We start from the raw sequence: 21029 nt of genomic DNA, 5'->3' as shown, positions 1-21029 counted from the left end.
CATATAAGTGATGATATACAGTATTTGTCTTTGTCACTCTGACTTATTTTACTCATCATAATATTCTCTAGGTCCATCCACATTGCTACAAATGGCAGAATTTCACATTTGAGAATACATTTTAAAGTCCATTTACTTAACATATATACCATGAAATGAGGGAATTAAAAGTGGAAATAGCTTTAGTGACTATTTCCCCTCCTTCTCTGCCTTCATTTTACAATGAATTAACTAAGTTAAAGGGGTTAAATTATTAAACCAAAAGCATGTAGCTAGCTAGTGAAGACATCAACATTAGAATATAGAAATATGGGTTCAATTTAATAGAGATAAATATATCTGAACTGTAAAGCTAAAGTGGACATTTGTTTTTATTGAAAGCCTGAAATCCACTCCTCCTCCTTCTTTGGGTAACAGAACTCTATTTTTTTTTCTTAGAAAATTACTCTTCCCCCACTTTCAGTTAAAAGGTTGAGTTGTGCTAATTCAGTCTCCAGCTCCACAGATGGGCATGTGACCCAGGCCTGACCAGTCAGAGTGGTACATTCTTTATTTGGTTCAGAGATGGGCATGTGACCCATCCAGAGCCAATGAGACTCAATCCTGGGATTCCCGTTGGGAGGATAGGATGATAGCCTGGAACTGCAGGCAGCTGTTTTGCCATTTTAAGGGGAATATTGCATAAGAATGGAACATCATAGAGGAAAACAAAATCCAGAGATGGCAAAAGACCAATCCTGAAAACACTGAGACCTGGGATATAGATGTGTCTGAAGTGTGAATACACTTGGACTTTTCAGTTATTTGACTAATCACTTTATTAGCCAATAAATCATCACCCTGTTTTTTTGTTTTGTTTTTTAATTGCCTAAGGATGCTTGCAATGGGATTCCTGTCATTTACAACTAAAAGAAACAATAAAAATGTGATCAAAAGCTAATAGATAAGGATAGGATTGGGGAGACATGGCCTAATAGTTATTTGTATGGAAGAGGCTCTTAGGAGAAATTCTTATTCATATTAATTTAAAATTGTTTTCTTGGAATAGATGACAATAGGTCTGAGTTCTATACTGAGGGACAAAAAGAAATAATGTAAATTTACTTCTATATGGCAGGGATATGTTTAACTTCTAGAAACAGCAATTTTATAGTCTCCATCTACAATGCACTGGTCATTTCTTCCTTGGAAATTTATTTTCAGTTTTGTGTAATGGTTTTTAAGAGAGACAGGGACATATAATAGTTTCTCAGGAGGGGGGTAACTAAAATAGTATGGGATCTTAAAATCACACCATTATTGAAGGACTAGTTTAGCCAATGGAAAGGAAGGCTTAGAAGAGAAAAGAAAAAAAAGGCTCTTTTCACAGATTTTGACTGCAGTCAATTGGAAGAAAATATTTTTTATTTCATTTGGCAGAACTAGGAATAGTGGTTAAGAGTTTTGGGACAGCAGATTTTTAACTCAATATGAGCAAAATTTTTAACCAATATGCTTTTCCCACAGTGACTGTCATGGGTTACATATGAGCCCCATATATTTGTTATTTTCTTGGAAGAACCAATTGACACAAAAATGTTTCACTGTGTAAACAGAGTCCCTCCCCTTCCCCAGTTAAAAACTGAGAGCTGACTGTGTTTGTCTGTGCATCAGTATACTGTATGGTCGGGGACAATGTTGGGTAAGGGTGTTATAAATATATGTTCAATACATGTATGAATAAAATAATTGTTTTTTAAAATCTATCTTCTCATTTCAAAAACAATGTTCTACCTGTCTTAAGACTTTGTGAATGATTATATAATTGACTTTGGTTAGCAAAATATTAATGTATACTTCTAAGCTACAATGATAAGTATTGCATGGGCCAAAAAGTTTGTTCAGGTTTTTTTGTAACATGTTGCCCAAATGAACTTTTTGGCCAACCCAATACATAGTAGGACCTGACCTCTGTCTTCTAGGGAGGAATTAAATGTAGCCATACTCAATTTCCATATAATTTATACAAACTATTCCTATGTCCTGTCACGATGTATCATATTGATGAGTTTACTTCCCTCAATAAAGCACTTCAAGGAGAAGGACTATGTCTTCTCAGATTCCATATGAAAGTACTGGAGGTTCTAGCCAGCTCAATAGGATTAAAAAAAAAAAGAAATAAAAAATAAAGATTAGAGAGGAGGACATAAACTATAACTTTTAAAAGAAGATATGATTTTCTACTTAGAAAAATTGAATCTATATACAAATAAATAAAATGAATAAAAATTTAAAAGGTTGCTATATATAATAGATCAATTTCAAAAGTAAATTGCAACAAACAATATGTAGTGTAAAAAAAAAAGAGAGAGAGAGAGAACGTTTACAAGTGCAAAAGAAAATGTAAAGTACCTGGAACAAATCTAATAAAAATGATCAAGGTATTTCAATAAGACTTTATTGAAAACATCAAGATCTGAATAAATCGAGAGAAATACAATACTCATAGAGCACAAGATTCTATATATCATAAAGGTTTCAGTTCTCCACAAATGAGAATTTCTCCACAAATTGAGAAAGAAATTCAATACAATTCCTGTCAAAGCCCAAGAGTTTTTCATGAAACTAACAAGCTGGTTCTAAAATTTATATGGAAGAAGAAGGTCCCACATTGTCAAGATGCTCCTGAAGAACTATGTGGTGGAACACATCATACCAGCTACCAAGACTTTCATACATCAACTGTAATTATGACGTTGTGGTATTGGCCCAGAGTAGACACAGAGGCCAGTGGAATAAAATAGTGAGCTTAGAAACAGATCAGCACAAAAATGAGAATTTGATATATGACAGAGCTGGATCGGTGGGAAAAATAGGAACAGGTTGATAAAAGTTTCTGAAACATCTAATAATCCATATGTAAAAAATGAAATCTGAATTCTATCTCACATCATACCCAAGAATTAATTCTAGATGAGACTTAAGTATAAAACAAAATTTTAAAAAGCTTTAGTCAACCAAGATGTCTTTCAGTAGGTAAATGGATAAACAACTGTGGTGCAGCCATACGATGGACTATTACACAGTGATGAAAAGAAATGAGGTGTCAAGCCATGAAAACACAGGGAGGAACCTTAAAAGCATGTTGTTAAATGAAAAGAGCCAAGCTGAAAAGACTACAAACTGTGGGATCTCTACTATATGACATTCTGGAGAAGGCAGATCTACAGAGGTGGAGATGGGGGAGGGAAGGATAGATAGGTGGAGCACAGAATATATTGAGAGCAGTGAAACCACATTGTTTGATACAGTAGTGATGGATACATGTCATTATACACATTTCAAAACATACAGAATGTACAACACAAAGAGTGAACTCTAAGGTGAACTGTGGATTCCCGTTAATAATAATGTATCAGTATTTGTTCATTAATTGTAACAAATGTATCACACTAATGCAAGATGTAAATAATAGAGAAAACTGGGGGTGGGTGGGAAGAGAGGGGTTTGTGGTAACTCTTTGTACTTTCCAATCAATTTTTCTGTAAACCTAAAATTGCTCTTCAAAAATCTATTAATTGGGCTTCCCTGGTGGCGCGGTGGTTGAGAGTCCGCCTGCCGATGCACGGGACGCGGGTTTGTGCCCCAGTCCGGGACGATCCCGCATGCTGCGGAGCGGCTGGGCCCGTGAGCCGTGACCACTGGGCCTGCGCGTTCGGAGCCTTTGCTCCGCAACGGGAGAGGCCACAACGGTGAGAGGACCGCGTACCACAAAAACAAAAACAAAACCAAAAAAAAACCCTATTAATTAAAAATTTAGGAGATAACAGAAAATAAGCTTATCTGTGAATTATGGGTAAGATAGATTTCTTAAATAAGATGCAACAATAAAGAAAAAGGTTGAATATGTGACTAAATTTAAATTAAGATCATTTACTTAAAAACACCATGAAGAGAGTGAAACTCAAGCTACAGCCTGGGAGAAGATATTTGCAATAATTATGACTGATAAATGTTTAGTACTGGTATCCAGAACATATAAACTACTCCTAAAAATAAAACAGAAATAGATAAAACACAAAACGAGTTATAGAAAGATAGGCAAAAAACATGAATAGATATTTCAGAGAAAAGGACACATGAATGGTCCCTAGACAAATAGAAAGACGCTAAACTTCATTACTAATAAGAAAAAATAATAAAAGGACCTAACCTTCACCAGTCTGACAAAAGCTTAAAAGGCTATAAATACCAAGTTTGCTTTTTGTGTTTTTTTTTTTTTTTTTTTTTTTTTTTTTTTAGCTTTTTAAGGAACCTCCGTACTGTTCTCCATAGTGACTGTATCTATTTACATTCCCACCAACAGTGCAGGAGAGTTCCCTTTTCTTCACACCCTCTCCAGCATGTATTGTTTGTAGATTTTTTTTTTTTTTTTTTTTTTTTTTTGCGGTACGCGGGCCTCTCACTGCTGCGGCCTCTCCCGCTGCAGAGCACAGGCGCCGGACGCGCAGGCTCAGCGGCCATGGCTCATGGGCCCAGCCGCTCCGCGGCACGTGGGATCTTCCCGGACCGGGGCACGAACCCATGTCCCCTGCATCGGCAGGCAGACCCCCAACCACTGCGTCACCAGGGAAGCCCTGTTTGTAGATTTTTTGATGATGGCCATTCTGAATGGTGTGAGGTGATAGATACCTCATTGTGGTTTTGATTTGTATTTCTCTAATGATTAGTGATGTTGAGCGAAGATGTGGCACATATATACAATGGAATATTACTCAGCCATAAAAAGGAACAAAACTGAGTTATTTGTAATGAGGTGGATCGATCTAGAGTCTGTCATACAGAGTGAAGTAAGTAAGAAAGACAAAAACAAATACCATGTGCTAACACATACATATGGAATCTAAAAAAATGGTTCTGATGAACCTAGTGGCAGGGCAGGAATAAAGACGCAGACATAGAGAACGGACTTGAGGACACAGGGGGGAAGGGGAAGCTGAGACGAAGTTAGAGAGTAGCATGGACATATATACACTACCAAATGTGAAATAGACAGCTAGTGGGACGCAGCCACATAGCACAGGGAGATCAGCTCGGTGCTTTGTGACCGCCTGGAGGGGTGGGATGGGGAGGGTGGGAGGGAGGCATAGGTGGGGGATATGGGGATATATGTATGCATATAGCTGATTCACTTTGTTATACAGCAGAAACTAAGACAGCACTGTAAAGCAATTTTACTCCAATAAAGATAAAAAAATACCAAGTGTGAGTGAGGATGTGGCAACTGGGAGTTTCATACACTGCTGGGGGAGGGCAGCTTGGTACAACCACTTTGGGAAACCATTTGGTCTCATCTTGAAATGTTGAATGTGCATTTAGCTTATGATCCAGCAATATTCACTCCTAAATCTTTACCACAAAGAAATTCTTATCTATGTTTACCAGGGGTTGAGAATATTTACGTCAGCATTGTTATGGTTTTATGTTAGTGTTTTTAAAAGCAAAAATCTGGAATCCATTGTTTCCAGATATCAAACGAACCAGATAATTGTTAATTAATTTATTAATTTATTTATTTTTGGCTGCTTTGGGTCTTCGTTGCTGCGTGTGGGCTTTCTCTAGTTGTGGCATGCGGGCTTCTCATTGCAGTGGCTTCTCGTGTTGTGGAGCACGGGCTCTAGGCACCTGGGCTCAGTAGTTGTGGCATGCGGGCTTCAGCAGTTGTGGCCCATGGGCCCTAGCGTGCAGGCCCAGTAGTTGTGGTGCACAGGCTTAGTTGCTCTGTGGCATGTGGGAGCTTCCTGGACCAAGGCTCAAACCCATGTCCCCTGCATTGGCAGGTGGATTCTTAACCACTGCTAATGGTTAACTTGTGATAATTAATTGTTAAATAATTGTTAAATTGTGATATAGTTTATATAAAGGAATACCACACAGCAGTGAAAATGATTAAGGTATTTTAACCACATCCCTGTATGGATGAATTGCAAAAACCTTTTGAGTGTTAAAAAAAAAACCCCACAAGGAATGGGGAATTCTTGTACAGAGGTCAAAACCAGCTAACCCTAACAATTATGCTTAGAGATATATACATACATGGCAAAGTTACAAAAAGAAGCAAGTACATACTTAACATAAAATTCAAATAATTGTCACCTTTGTGAGATGGTAATTCATTGAGAAGGGGCACATAGGACTTTTTAGTTCAAATCTTTTGTTCACTTATTCCCGTAAAGAATTTTGAGAAACTATGTATTTGTTCCTACATTTTAAAATTACCATCTAAAAATGTTCATTATAAGTTGAAAGAGTTGCAAAGAATGTAATTTCCAGTGTTGTAAAATTTGACATTTAAAAATAAAACTGTCATATCTTGCTTTTAAAAGTATTCAATAAGATATAAAACTATAATAATTTTATACTGTTACCAACAACCATTTAAAACATATGTAAACAAGCTCTTTAACTTGTTAAAGAATATGGGGAAGGGGAGGAGGGATAAGTTAGGAGTTTGGGATTAACATATACACACTACTATATATAAAATAGATAACCAACAAGGACCTACTGTATAGCACAGGGAACTATTCAGTATTTTGTAATAACCTATAAGGGAAAAGAATCTGAAAAAAATAGGTATATAAGTAGGTATAACTGAATCACACTGCTGTACACCTGAAACTAACACAACATTGTAAATCAACTAATCTTCAGTAAAACAAAACATTAAATTATGTAAATCTTCCCTTTTTCTCTTTGAATAATATTTCTATCCTACTTCCTCCACAAGCTTTTGTCCTAATATATCTTTATGATTGAAACTCTTCTCTTGATTATCCTATCATACTTATCCAAAACAAAATATGCATATACGTGTAATCTTAACATTTATCTCATTTTCTGAAGTCATAAGACTCCAAGATTAAAAAAAATTACCTTTGTAATTATTATTAGTACCCACTTTATCAAAAATTCTTAAATATGTTATAACTGTTGATAAATAATCATTAAACACAAAAAGTAAAATTTATTGGAAATAAATCCTTTTTTTTGCTTATTTATTTATTTATCTATCTTACATTTTACTGAAGTATAGTTGGTTTTGGAAATAAATCCTTTTATAAGAAGAATCATGATCTTCTTCTATGCTTTTAATAAAGAGAATGGTTTATACTGGTAATAACTGGTGGGGCTAGCAGTTATTTCATATACTTTTTTTTATTAATAGGAGATATAAAATAATAAACATTTCATAGGATGAAATAATACGAGGATGCAATGTAATTACAAAAAATTCATAATATAATTGATAAAATGGGTTTTAATTACTACATTGAGTACCACATACCAAAATGGAAAGAAGTTACATAAAAATTTTAACTTTGGATTTTACCCAAAGTTATCCTGATATTTTTGGCAGTCCCAGAAAACATTCCAGTAACACTGAAAAAATCAGAATCATTCTGCTTCTTCAGCTGATCAAGATGTTTTTATTTCCAGCAAATGACACACCCTAGGAAAGAGTATTGAAAATAGCTGAAAAGAAATGCTTGTTTTTAAATATATGAAAAAAGAAAGCCCAAGTTTTCAGTGTTGAGTATTTCTCATCCATGCTTTCTTTGTTTTTCTCTCCCAGAACTCTTCCTCATTCTTTGAAAATAAACTGGGGAAGAAAGAGGTAGAAAATTATCATTGCCACCCCCATCCTTATCACTACCATAGATCTGATTTCAGAACATCTTGACAGGAGCCACAATACTTGATTCTAAAATTCATGCTTTACCATTGACAGAAATATGCATAAAATGGGAAACACAGAAAGGCCTGTGGGTTTACGGTACCTTGCTTAATCCTCAGGAGACCTGGCCCATTTGGAGATGAGAGGGGTTCACACCCAGGACCCTGGTGCACTGTGAGATTTGTAATGGGTGCTTTGGTCAAGTGGGAGAAGGACTATTGGGAACTCAAGAGTTCTCAGGCAGATTGAGTTAAGGAAGAGTATATATGGAATTTGGGTATCTAGAAATAACTTACTTAAACTGGTAGATGCTTAGGTACCCCCAGAAAGTCCTTATATACCTGAGTTGGGGTGGGGGGATGAGGGCGGTACAAGCCTTGGTTTGGAGAGCACTGTTGATGATATTCCTGATGTTCTATTTCTTAAAAGAGTTGTGGAAACATGCATATATCTTTAATTTGGTTATTTTAATTTAAATTATATATATGTGTGTGTATATATATTATTACATTTACATATATAATGTATCTCTCAATAAATATAATTTAAAAAATCTACAATGGTTGCAGGGCAGTTTTATTTCTCATCCACATACATGGAAACTGCAGCCCAGGAAGACTGAATTCATAGCTGTGACATTTGCCGGAAAATCTAAAATTTTCACAGCTGGCAGGAGAATCTCTTTCAGGGAGAAAATTATCTTTATGTAGGAAAATAATAAGTCCTTTTATAGGCTGGATTTTAAAGAGCTTGGAAGGAAAGAGATAGTTTAATTGTTTTACATTAAAAAATGAGGGAATTCAGATAAACCCTCAAACATATGGTCAAATGATCTTCAACATATGGGTGTCAAGACTACTCAATGGGAAAAGGACAGTCTAAGATTGTGTTGAGAAGCTGGAAATCCATCTGCAAAAAACTGAAGTTGGACTCTTATCTTACACCATATCCGAAAATTAACTCAAAATGGATTAAAGACATACATGTAAGACCTAAAACTGGAAAACTAGAAGAAAACATAGGGGAAAAACGTTATGACATTGGATGTGGCAATGATTTTTATATATGACAAAAAAGCACAAGTAACAAAAGTAAAAAGGGAGAAATGGGACATCAAACTTAAAAACTTTTGTGCATCAAAGGACACAATCAACAGGGTGAAAAGGCAACATACGGAATGGGAGAAAATATTTGAAAATTATATATCTCATAAAGGGTTAATAGCCAGATATACGGAGAACTCCTACATCTCAACAAAAAATCAAATAACATGACCAAAACATAGGTAACGGGCTTAAACAGACATCTCTCTAAAGATGATGTAAAATGGTTAACAAGCATATGAAAATGTGCTCAGCATTACTAACCAGCAGAGAACTGTAAATCAAAACCACAATGAGATTACCTCACACCCGTTCGGATGGCTACTACCGAATAAAAACAAAACAGAAAATAACAAGCGTTGGTAAGAATGTTGAGAAATTGGAAGCCTTGTGCACTGTTGATGGGATTGTAAAATGGCACAATTGCTATGGAAAACAGTACGATGGTTCCTCAAAAAATTAAAGAGAGAACTACCATATCATCCAGCAATCCCACTTATGGGGGATATACCCAAAGGGTTGAAAGTAGGGTCTCAAAGAGATATTTACACACCCATTTTGATAGCAGCACTATCACCATAGCAAAGAGGTGGAAACAATCCAAGTGTCCATCAACAGATGAATGGATAAACAAAATGTGGCCTTTACATATAATGAAATATTGTTCAGCCTTCAAAAGAAAGAAAATCCTGTCACATGCTACAACATGGATCAACCTTGAGGACATGAAATAAGCCAGTGACCAAAAGAAAAATATCGTATGATTCCACTTATAGGAGGTATCTAAGGTAGTCAAATTCATATAGAAACAGAAAGTAGAATGGTGGTTACCAGGGGCTAGGGGGAGGGGAAAGGGGAGCTGTTTAAAGAGTATAGGCACTCCTCTGCTCAAATCCCGATCGAAATCAGAGGAACAGACAAAGTTGTTGTAATGGCCCCCAAGGTCCCCATAGGCTGGCTCTCCATACCTCTCTGGCCCATCTCCTCCCTCTCTCCCCTCAATCACTCTGCACCAGGCTTCCTGGCAGCTTGTTGTTTCTCCACTCTGCCAGACCTACTCCTGTCGTTGGGCCTTTGTGCTAGACAGTTCCTCTTTCTGGAACAGTCTTTGCCCAGAAATCTGCCTGGCTAACTCCTTAGCTGCTTTCAAGTCTTTGTTCAAATGTGATCTTAATGAGGTCTACCCTGGCCACCCTATAAAACACTACAACATATGTACCCTGCATATACATATCATATACATATATATATATATATATATATATATATATATATTTAATGTTTTTGTTGCCTTCCCCTGCTAGAGTATGAGCTCCATTGGGGGAGGTATTTTTGTCTGTTTGTACTTTAGGATAGTGCTTTATAAATAACGGTTCCTTAATAAACATTTGCTGAATGTCAACTCAATCTTCACAAGCAAAAGCCCTGTCTCCCCAAGTGAATCTGGGGAATGTTAATTCTGAAGGATGCACCACGTACACACACAGAAAGTCCTGTGGTCAACGGAGCTTGACGTTCCTTTCTTAGAGACTGCCAACAGGAGCACCTGCTAGTATGTTTTTGAGATACTCTGAAATAATTGACCAATAATGATGGAAATTGTTTCAAAGTAAATGAAAGTTGCAGAAATGGCACAATAGGTATAGGAAAGGCTTAGGGAATAGGGACAAATACCTAGTTTAGTCCTATAAATAACAGACTACAGTGTACACTCAGCATTTAGGGCTGGCCAGCCTAATGTGCTGACACAGAGAGCCACGCAGGCTCTGAACAACAGGCTGGGTCATGAGGATTTAAGTGAAAAGTCATGAGTACCACTGGCCGCACTGATTGCCAGGAAACCATCCATCCCTTCATTCTAAAGCATTGTGGTGCTTGACACTATCATTGGGCCTAGGAATCAGGCAGCAGAACAAAGAGTGAAGAGTAAGGTAAAAATATGGGTTGAGGGAGCGTCCAAGTGGCCTCTGATCTGAAAACGAGGTCTAGGATTAAAGGATTAATGCTGGGCAGCTCCCTGAAGCCTAAGATGGCAGCGGTCTCAGCAACGACACCCACAGTGGGGCTGGGGCACGGGATGGAGAATGTCAGGACACCCAAAGCGTATCAGGACACCAAGCATGTCAGGACACCCAAAGGAAGTAAGAAAAAAAAACAAACAAACCTCTGAATATCCGAGATAGATAGCATAGAGCTTACTTAAAAACGAGGTACGGTCGGCCGTCCATACATATAGTTTGCATACAGTACTACATTTTCCATCAGCAGTAGGTTGAATCCGCGGATGTGGAGCTCGCAGACAGGAGAGTCTACCGTAAGACTCGTGCTTCCATGGATTTTGATGTCTGCCGCACGTCCTGGAACCAACCGTCCCCGGATACTGAGGGACAACTGTACTTGACTTCTACAAGCACTCCTTAGGCATTCAGCCAAAGCCTAGCAATTTTAGAGTTCCCTAACTCACAGGAGAACCAGAATAGCAGTCAAGGCAGCAACAACCGAAATATGAAAGGAGATTGGAAAACTAGAAAGTAGACACAGTAATTGAAAAAGCTGACCTCTTTGGGCGTAGTTTAGTGTACGGACAAATTGTTGACAAGTCAATGGACTCCAAGACATCACTCTATTGCAGGATGGGTTCTTGACTCATCAGCAAAAACTCAGTAATGGTTACGAACTCCATTTAAGTACGCAGGGACATGTGCGATCCATTTTAGAAACCTCTCCTTCCCCAAAGGCTAAAGTTAAAAATAAAATGTTAGCTTGTAGAGGGTAAGCTCCGCTGAGCAGAGATAATTAATATTTTTTGAACAATTACTTGATGATGGGTTATTTCGTATATAATCTTTCCTTCAGTCCTTACACCAGCCACAAGAGACTGTAATTCTTTTTTTTTTTTTTTGCGGTACGCGGGCCTGTCACTGTTGTGGCCTCTTCCGTTGCGGAGCACAGGCTCTGGACGCGCAGGCTCAGTGGCCATGGCTCACGGGCCCAGCCGCTCCGAGGCATGTGGGATCCTCGCGGACCGGGGCACGAACCCACATCCCCTGCATCGGCAGGCGGACTCTCAACCACTGCGCCACCAGGGAAGCCCGAGACCATAATTCTTATTTCCACATTATAGAGGAGGAAGCGGAGACTTGCAGAAGATAATTGATTTGCTCAAAGTCACAAAACTAGTAGAAAGCAGTACTGGTTTTCGGGTCCAGTTTTGCTTTGCTTTAAAGGCTGGGTTCTTTAGATTTTCATTACCTGTTTCTTTTCTACATTTTAGCCTCCAATCCTGCCCACTCAGAAGTTGTGCAAAATCGTATTTATAAATATCATTCTGTGTATTTTTAGTTAATGGTGTTTTGTTAGTGAGATTTATTTCTACATTTGCTTATCCGTGACTAATTTCTGCTTCGTATTTCTCATAACTGGCTTCTTTCAGAGGTTGGCATATTATTTTGGATTCTTTTGTCTTTAGACATATCAGCATCTCCCTGATGTAAGTACAGAGGTTAGCAGGCTGAGAGGATTTGTGTCGATTTATCTGGAATGACTAAATGATAGTATTCTCAGGGGAAAATGCTATGTTATGCAGCAGTAAGAGCTAAATCTAGTAGGTGTTCAGTTATATTAATTTCTTAATTTTTCTGAACATGAACAATTATAAAAACGATGTTTAACTGTGACCTCAACTCAGAAAATACGTTAGGCAGGTAGGAGGTAACAGATGGTCCAAGCAAACGCAGAATGGTTGAGCTAAGACGTGACGGAGTAGGGCACTGATCGCAAAATCTAAATTCCCTGTGGTTTTGTGTGGACGATGCTTAAAGAAACTGCTTAAAAAGCAAGAGTGATACCCATCGTGGGTCAGTTCAGACCATTCTCCGGATCAGATCTCAAATGTTATGCGTGGAGTTAAATGTTCTATGCAGGCAACAGTTTCTGCCGTTTTCCTGAAGGTGGACTCCTAGTATAATAAAAAGATCTCTGTGTAATAAAAAGAACAATGGAATAGCCAAGTTTGAATCCTACTTTTGCTGTTTACCAGCTGGATAAGCTAGCTGCGATGTACCAGAAACTTCGTACTCTCGTGAATAAAAATGGAGAGGGTGATGACATAACAATAAAAGTGATAACACCTGCCCTTTCAACCTCATAGAATTGTTGGGAGGATCAAAAGGGATGATATAACTGAGTGTGCTCTGTGAATACACAATATCATTACACGAATATGTGGTATTATTATCATGGTATTTTATTTTTACGTGGGTTATGTCCTTGTAGATGGTTTTAATTAGTTTTGTTGGTGATTATTTTTGATTGAATCATGAGAACTTATCTTCTTGAAGGGTTACACCTTTGTAAACTTTGAGGCTGATTTGAATTCAATTTTGTTGTTTGAGTATCTTTGGCTGGGTCTGGATTGGCATGAGACTGGTGTTGGATTTTTATCAGTCGACAGTATCACGCTGCCTCCCTGAAATATGCCAGATCCCTTTTCAGGTCTTTTTGTCTGGCCTTTAATTTTAGACCAGTCATCAGGATCAGCACTGGATCTTCTGGATGACTTCACATTCTGAGTATAGCTTCAGAAAGGAGATTAGAAACTTGATCTTGATATCATGCCTCATTCTACGGCAGACAGAGAACAGGTGAGACCGAGTGCCTGTAGCATCACCCCAAGCCACCTCATTTTTGAACAGTAAATACAGTGCTTTGTCCACAGGAATGACAGGCCTGTGGGTGTATGAGTGGGCCTCTTGATAAAGAGAGAAATGTTTTGTTTCAGAGGAGGCAACGTGGCATAATGACTGAGGGCCCAGGTTCTGGAATCAGACAGGCATGTTTTATTCAACCTCCCTAAACACGGCCAAGATACTTAAACTCTCCAAACTGCAGGCTTCTCATCTATAAAATAGAGATTATAATAACAACCACGTGGGTTATTGTCATTGGTAAATGAGAGAGCTTTTTAAAAGGTGTATCTAACATGTAATAATTATTATTATGAATTGATCTCTGATGGAAACAGAGATAAAGGGGAAGGAAAAGAGAGTGATGAGTCCATGGTACAGCTCTTATACATCTTAGAATCATATCCCATCCTCCAGAAGCCAGCTGAATTAACCTATAGTGTAACCGATCCATTCTTTTGATGCTGCATCACCTGATAGTTCTTTGAACATTAATTGTACTACAGCATCAGTAAAACAGAATTATTAAGATTTAAGTTCTGTGCTGTTTTGTTTTCAAGATCTAAGCGTAGTTCCTCCATTTTTAAGGGGAAATTTTAGACTAGATGATAATCTGTGTTTTGTTGAGCAGAAGAAAATCCGTGGAGGGCTAATCTTCTGTTTTTAAACCTACGCCAATGTGAAGACTAGTTTTTGAAGTCTGAAGAGCATAGCTTTGCGGAAAATTATGAGTGGTCTGAGCATTTGCTTCGTAAACACTACCCAAACTGGCCTACTTTTCTTTTCTGGCAGTTCACATTTAAGTGTTGATTTTTTTTTTTCTTTTAACAACGCTTTCTAGCTCCTTCTGCCCTCAGACACCTCATGTAAGCTGTCATTTTGCTCAAGATAAGAGGAACATTGCTTCAATTCTGGGCAGTTTCTAGAACTGTGTGATATTTAATGAGCCTGTCTGGCCTAACTGAGCCTCAAGCATATGCCTGTGTGTGTGTATATGTGTGCGTGGTGTGAAAAGCAGATTGTCATCTGGTGGCGGTGGCCTCCTATAAAATCTCCATGGGGACAGGGAGTGGTGGGGACCTGAGTTGAGAAACTCTGGCCCGGCCATTTAAAGTTCTGTGCAGCTTTTTGGTGATGAAGCTCGTCCAGAAGGCCAGGGTGAGGCCCAGCCTTGGAGGGGAAGTTGTTGTGACCATCTGACAGGCCTTCAGTTGGATTTGAAGCTGGAAGCCATGTGGATGACAATGTTAGTTCTGCCCCAAAGTTACTGGCCCCCTGTTTGGTCGGATTCTCCACCAACTAATCCGCGGCTCTGTGGCTCCTACCAGCTCCCAGGAAACTGCTGATGCAAAGCTTTGGGCTTGGTTACCTGGTGAAGCCTAGAGATTGACACCAACTCAGTTTTCTTTGTTTTTTGTTTTTTCCTACCCATCTGATTTCCTGCTTTCCCGAAAGCCTTCTTCATCAGCGAGCATACAACAGTTCTTGGAAAGGATCAAGACGTTTATGATTCTCAAAACCTATTAATCAACTAAAGTTTTCCAAGTGCCAGTGATACACTTGGGTGTCTGAGGACAGAGAAGCGAAGGGGCCAGGTACCTCTTTTTAGAACCGGTTCTGGCAAAAGCTGATCAGAATGCACATAACTGTAGCGCCGTTTCTTACAGGGGTAAAAAGAATTCACAATCCAAAGGGCCGAACATTAATGGTCAGAAGCTAGCAGTCCTAGTGTCTGAGCCTGTGTGACACAGACCATGTCAGATCAGGGTGTAGGAAACTATGTCTTGCCCACAGACACGTAAGGAGAAAAGGAGGCTGGGTGCTGGGGTGCTGGCTGGGAGCCCCGGGGCGTCCTTGGGCTTCGAGCCCCTGGCAGATTAACCCTTTGCCGCAAGGACTGCGAGGGAGAAGCCTTGCAAGGAAAGTGCAGGAAATCTTAGCCGGCGCGGGGACCGGGAGGGCCGCGGTGCCGACGCTGCGACGGAACCAGAACGGGGTGGGGTCAGGGTGCTCCCTAGCGCAAGGAGCCCGCCAGGGTGACCGGGATGGAGGTCGTTTCTTGTGGCGGGGAGGGAGGATGGGGAGCTCGGGCGAAGTAAGAGCAGAGGATCCTCCCGCCCCCGGGGCCGCGCGCCACCAGGCGCCGGGCTAGGCGGCGGCGTCCTTGTCGTCGCTTTCCCTCTCGGGTTGGCCCGGGCAGGGCGGGCCGGGTGGCGCTCGAGGGCCGGGCTCCGAGTCCGCACTTTTCCTCCCTCCCTTCCTCCCTCCTCCCGGGCAGTCCCGGGCGGCCGGGCCAATGAGCGGCGAGAGGAGGGGAGCGGGAAGCAAACGCTCTCGGCCGCAGCCCTCCTGCCGCGCCCGCGGCCACTGCGCCAACGCCAAGTTAGCGCCCCGAGAGTTTGCGCTGGGTCGCGTCCTCCGGCTCGCCGCTCGGTCCCCGCGAGCCAGGCGGCCGCGCGGCCCTCGGGACAGCCACCCGCGCGCACTCGGGCGGGAGGACGCCGAGCGGGGTGGCGCGGCCTGGGGCCGGGGCTGCCGCCTCCCGAAGATGCAGGATGGCAGCAGAGCCTCCTCCCAGCCTCTCCTACCGCACCACGGGCTCCACCTGTCTGCACCCGCTCAGCGAGCTCCTGGGCATCCCTCTGGACCAGGTAACGGCGGGCGGGCGGGCGGCCCTCGGCTGGGGCGAGAGCGCGGGAATCCTCCCGGAGCCGGAGCGGGCGTGAAGCCTGCGGGGGTGTTGGTTGGGATGTTATCTACCTCCGTCCCCGCCCCCATAGCAGATTTCACTGCTACAAACTAGACAGGTGGAGTTTTGTTTGTTGGCTTTAAATTGATGTTTTTCTCCTGTGAGTGTGAAAAAAATTGGTATACCTTGCACAGAAGGTTCGAATAAACTTTTTTGTTTTGTTTGAAGTTTTGGGTTTCCTCGTTTCCTGTAACCCAGGGCTAAAACATTCTGATAAATGACTCAAGTGTTTCTTTCATCAGTGTAGTCAAGTCTTTATTATTTTTAAGTTAGATGAAACTACTTAGAAACTGAACCTGAGTGATCTATATGCAAAAGCCTGTAGCTTTTGAATGAGAGACCTGGGTTTTCTGCAGTGAGGCTTGTGAAATCGGGTTGACAGTTATTTTGTACCACCTGTGATCAACATCGTCAAGGGAGGAGGGACACAGGATGCTGTGGTTTTCCGAGGGCCTTAGGTTATTCAGTCAGTCTACCCTCGGGGGTCCAGGCTCCCTAGTAGGACGGGTTAGTGGGAGAAGAGAGGCACTGTTGCAGGTATTTGGACTGTCCAGCAACTGTCTGCTACCATTAAAACTGAAAATGGCAGCAAACAACAGTAATTCCAGGTAAGAAATTTTCCCAAGGGTTGAGGCTATCTTAACCTCTTTTCTTGTCTCCTTAGGTGCTGCAGGCTAGATAGGCCCTGTATTTAGCAGTGAGTCAATAAATATACAGTTGACCCGCGAACAACACGGGTTTGAACTGCATGGGCCCACTTATATGTGTATATTTTTCAATAGAAAATACTACAGTACTGTACCATCCGAGGTTGCTTGAATCCACAGTTTCCGAGGAACCACAGATACAAGGGGCCGACAGTAAATTATAGACAGATTAACCCCTATGTAGTTCAAGGGTCAGCTGTATGTTATTTAAATGGAATTGGGTAAGGCATGCTGGAGGACGGCCCACTAGTGATCTTTTAAAAAATTCTTCTTTCCTTCAAACAAGAGTATACCTGCTGCTCTTTCCACTCACATTCCCTCAGCAACGAGGAAGTGAGACCTAGATGTTTCCCGTACTCAGATGCTGTTTACTGAGCCACCCTTCCACCTGGCTCCCTCTGAGGATCTGATTCAGAACTCCACCTGACCTGACTGTCGGCCATCAGTTGTAAAATCCAGACAGTCAGGAAATTGGGAGAGGTATCAGCTGCTAACGCCTGTTCTTGTAGTGAGAGTGTAGTGACTGCCAAGGACCTGCAAAGGCAGAAATAATAGCAAATTCTTTAGCCCTGAAATGAAATATAACTCAGAGCTGAATTTCCTTCAGGGGAGTTCGTTGGTACTTACCCCTCTACTCTCCATCACAATTTATTTTAATTGCATTTTCCATTTTCAGCAATTCAGCACAGCTACAGAGAAGAGGAATCCAGGGAGGTTTTTTGTATGGAAAGAGTTAGATTGTTAATGAATCCCAGAGATTGACGACTGAGAGGTGCCTAGGATGATGTTATTAAGTGCTTTGTAACTGCATCCACCCTCATCTTCCATCTCCTGGATTTCTGGCAAAGGAATTCTGGTTTTAATTTATAAACAAGAACAAGAGAGCCTGTGGGATGTTTAAGGCTGGAAGGAAGGGATTTCTGGGATGAACTGAAGGAAAAATGTGGGCGATAGGCAAGGAAGGAGCACCTGTGATCTCTTAGATCTTAGGAAACCCCACTGCCCTCCAGCAGGGTCAAATCTAAGCAACTCTCAGTGGAAGAAGCACTGAAAGGGCAATGCCCCAGCTGGCTCATTTCAGGCCGAGGGAGAATCCCAAACCATAAATAATGTGGTTTGAGGCTAAACTGTGGCTTGAGAGTTTGGAAGCTTGATGTGTTTTTCTCCCTCGCACTTTCAGGGGCTTTTTAGTTGTTAGACTGACTTGGGAGTAATTTGTGCTCTGCCAGAAAACTTCCTTTATGACTGCTGGCTGGTATTCTACCCTCCTGGAGCCTCAGAGTCTTCACGTGTAAAATGGGAGACGACAAAAAGACCTACATTTTGGAGCCGAGACATTTTATATAGATATGAAATGCCCTACAGTCCTTGTATCAGACAGGGTCCTGGCAGGAAACAATTCAACTCAATGGACGGCAATGAAGAAACTTTGATGAACTACTTAGAGAGGTGTGGGTGGCATTAAGGGAACCAATAAAGGAGGTTCAGGTACCAAGACCTGGGCAAGGGAAAGGGAAGAAAGTCCTCTTGCCAGGATACAGGGGGGAAGTAGAGAGAGAACCTCAGCCCTTCTGCTCCCCATCTCCTGGCCTTTCCGTCTCTTTTTTCTTGCGGTACGCGGGCCTCTCACTGTTGTGGCCTCTCTCGCTGCGGAGCACAGGCTCCGGATGCTCAGGCTCAGCGGCCATGGCTCACGGGCCCAGCTGCTCCGCGGCATGTGGGATCTTCCCGGACTGGGGCACGAACCCGTGTCCCCTGCATCGGCAGGCGGACTCTCAACCACTGCACCACCAGGGAAGCCCCCTTCCATCTCTTGCAGTGGCCCCCAGTGGGTGGCTGGCCTGGGGCACCTGGGCGATGTGGTCTGCAGGGGCTCCCCCTGGGGCACAAAATTGGGAAGAGAAAAGTGGAGCCAGGTCTGGAGGACAGTCCTAGGGTGAGAGCCCAGTCCTTGATACATGTTTGCTCCTGGCCCATTAAAGAGTGACTTTTTATTGGCCTTCGATTTGCTAACAGTGATAAAACATTAACCTCACGTTGTCCAAGTGGTTCTTCATATGCCACTTAAAGATAGTGAATCCTTTTCTTAATGTCTTAACATTTCACACGTATATTTTTAATTTCTGTATTGATTGCACTTGTGAGAATGTCTTTGGCTTCTGGGTCTCCCTGTGTCAAGTTGTTTATTATTTGCAAAACCTGAAATATCTGTTGAGCATTCTACTATGTGAGTGAAGAACTCTTTTTTTTAATATTTTTACTGGAGTACAGTTGATTTAAATGTTATGTTAGTTTCAGGTGTACAGCAAAGTGAATCAGTTATACATATACATATATCTACTCTTTCTTAGGTTATTTTCCCATATAGGTTATTACAGAGTATTGAGTAGAGTTCCCTGTGCTATACAGTAGGTCCTTATTAGTTATCTATTTTATAAATAGTAGTGTGTATATGTCAGTCCCAATCTCCCAATTTGTCCCTCCCCCAACCCTTTCCCCCTGGTAACCATGTTTGTTTTCTATATCTGTGACTCTGTCTTGTAAATAAGTTCATTTGTACCATTTTTTTTAGATTCCACATATAAGCGATATCATATGATATTTGTCTGACTTACTTCACTCAGTATGACAATCTCTAGGTCTATTCATATTGCTGCAGATGGCATTATTTCATTTTTTTTTTAATGGCTGAGTAACATTCCATTGTATACATGTACCACCTGTTCTTTATCCATTCATCTGTTGATGGACATTTAGGTGGCTTCCGTGTCCTGGCTATTGTAAATAGTGCTGCAGTGAACATTGGGGTTGCATGTATCTTTTCAAATTATGGTTTTCTCTGGATATATACTCAGGAGTGGGATTGCTGGATCATATATATGGTAGCTCTATTTTTAGTTTTTTAAGGAACCTCCATACTATTCTCCATAGCGGCTGTCTTTAATTATTTTTCATCTGATTCTTCCATTTATCTGTTCTGTTAGCTTATGGGGGGAGCCTGTGTGCAATTGTGACTATACTCAGGAAAAGTCTATGGTTTTAGTTTCCAGGGACTTTTACTAGCCTGGCCTCCTCCTAAAGATGTTAAATGCAAAATCATCTTATTTAATTAGAGACTAGAGCACAGCAGTTCAGATCCAGAGTATAGGAAATGGATGACTTGGGGCCTTCACAGGTGCCTCACAGATGAGTTTGATGAAAACTGCGTTTCTAGAATGAGTTTCTTTCGAGCAGATGTGGAGCTCGGGCAAAGAACTGAGGATGACTATTTTGTTTGATTTTTTTGTTTAAATCATCTGCTCATGCCCTCTCCACTCGGTTTTGGTCGTGGGGTATGGCATGATCTGTCTTTAAACTATCCTAGCCTTCGAAGTTTGCAGAGTTGACTCAGCTACCAGGATAGACGCGGTAATACTGACGTTCCTAATTTGTGTGGTACACAGTCGTATCCTAGGAGCTGTGCAAGAGGAGAAATTCCTGGCTTTAAGGAACTTGCAATTTGGTGGTGGGGAACTCTGAGTGCCAGGAAATGATTTTTGAGATTAAAGCAGTCCAGGTTTAGGCCTATTTATGTAAGCTTGTGTTACAGTTTAAAAGGCAAGATCAGTGAAGACCAGCTCTGAAGGCCTGACCCTCTCGACTTATGGTGATATCAGCAGTGGGTTTTGATGACTCCACCGGGGCCTCTGACCACAGTGTCTGTACCTGCCTGGAGCTTTCAGTCACCTGGTTGGTTCTTTTGCCTATTCTTGGAAAGCCCAACCCTCAATTTTCTCTTCTTATCTAAGTCTTGCCCTTGGTTAAAAGCCCAGCTCACATTCCACAGTCATTATTAAATCAATTAAATATTTATTTAACACTAGTAGTACCAGGGACTTGGTCAGGTCTTAAAAAAAAAAATCAAGGTTCCTATCTTTGAAGAGTTTATACGCCCATGGAGGAGACAAAAGACCTATAGAAGTGCTATGTCCTCACAGACCTATGTAGGTACTAATAGAGGTTTGTAGGTGGTACCTTAGTGAAACAGAGAAGGGAAAGCCACAGGACACCTTGGACTCTTGTGGAATT

General features: G+C 41.1%; 1 protein-coding gene across 2 annotated transcripts in view; it reads left to right on the top strand.

Moving 5' to 3' along the window:
- The first annotated feature begins 15834 nt into the window (after nt 1-15834).
- The window catches only part of MBOAT1 (membrane bound glycerophospholipid O-acyltransferase 1), a 113173-nt gene continuing 107978 nt past the window's right edge, over nt 15835-21029 (top strand). The window contains exon 1 of one of the 2 annotated variants that reach the window (XM_033863883.2): nt 15835-16156. In XM_033863883.2, the coding sequence (XP_033719774.1) occupies nt 16061-16156 (96 nt within the window). In that variant the 5' untranslated portion in view covers nt 15835-16060. The remainder of the gene's footprint in view (nt 16157-21029) is intronic. The other variant, XM_019945233.3, reaches the window with a different exon arrangement.

The sequence above is a fragment of the Tursiops truncatus genome, chromosome 10 (assembly GCF_011762595.2).
Source record: "Tursiops truncatus isolate mTurTru1 chromosome 10, mTurTru1.mat.Y, whole genome shotgun sequence".
Classification (NCBI taxonomy): Eukaryota; Metazoa; Chordata; class Mammalia; order Artiodactyla; family Delphinidae; genus Tursiops; species Tursiops truncatus.
The sequence above is the reverse complement of the archived record's forward strand: the minus strand, read 5'-3'. Positions and strand labels throughout refer to the sequence as shown.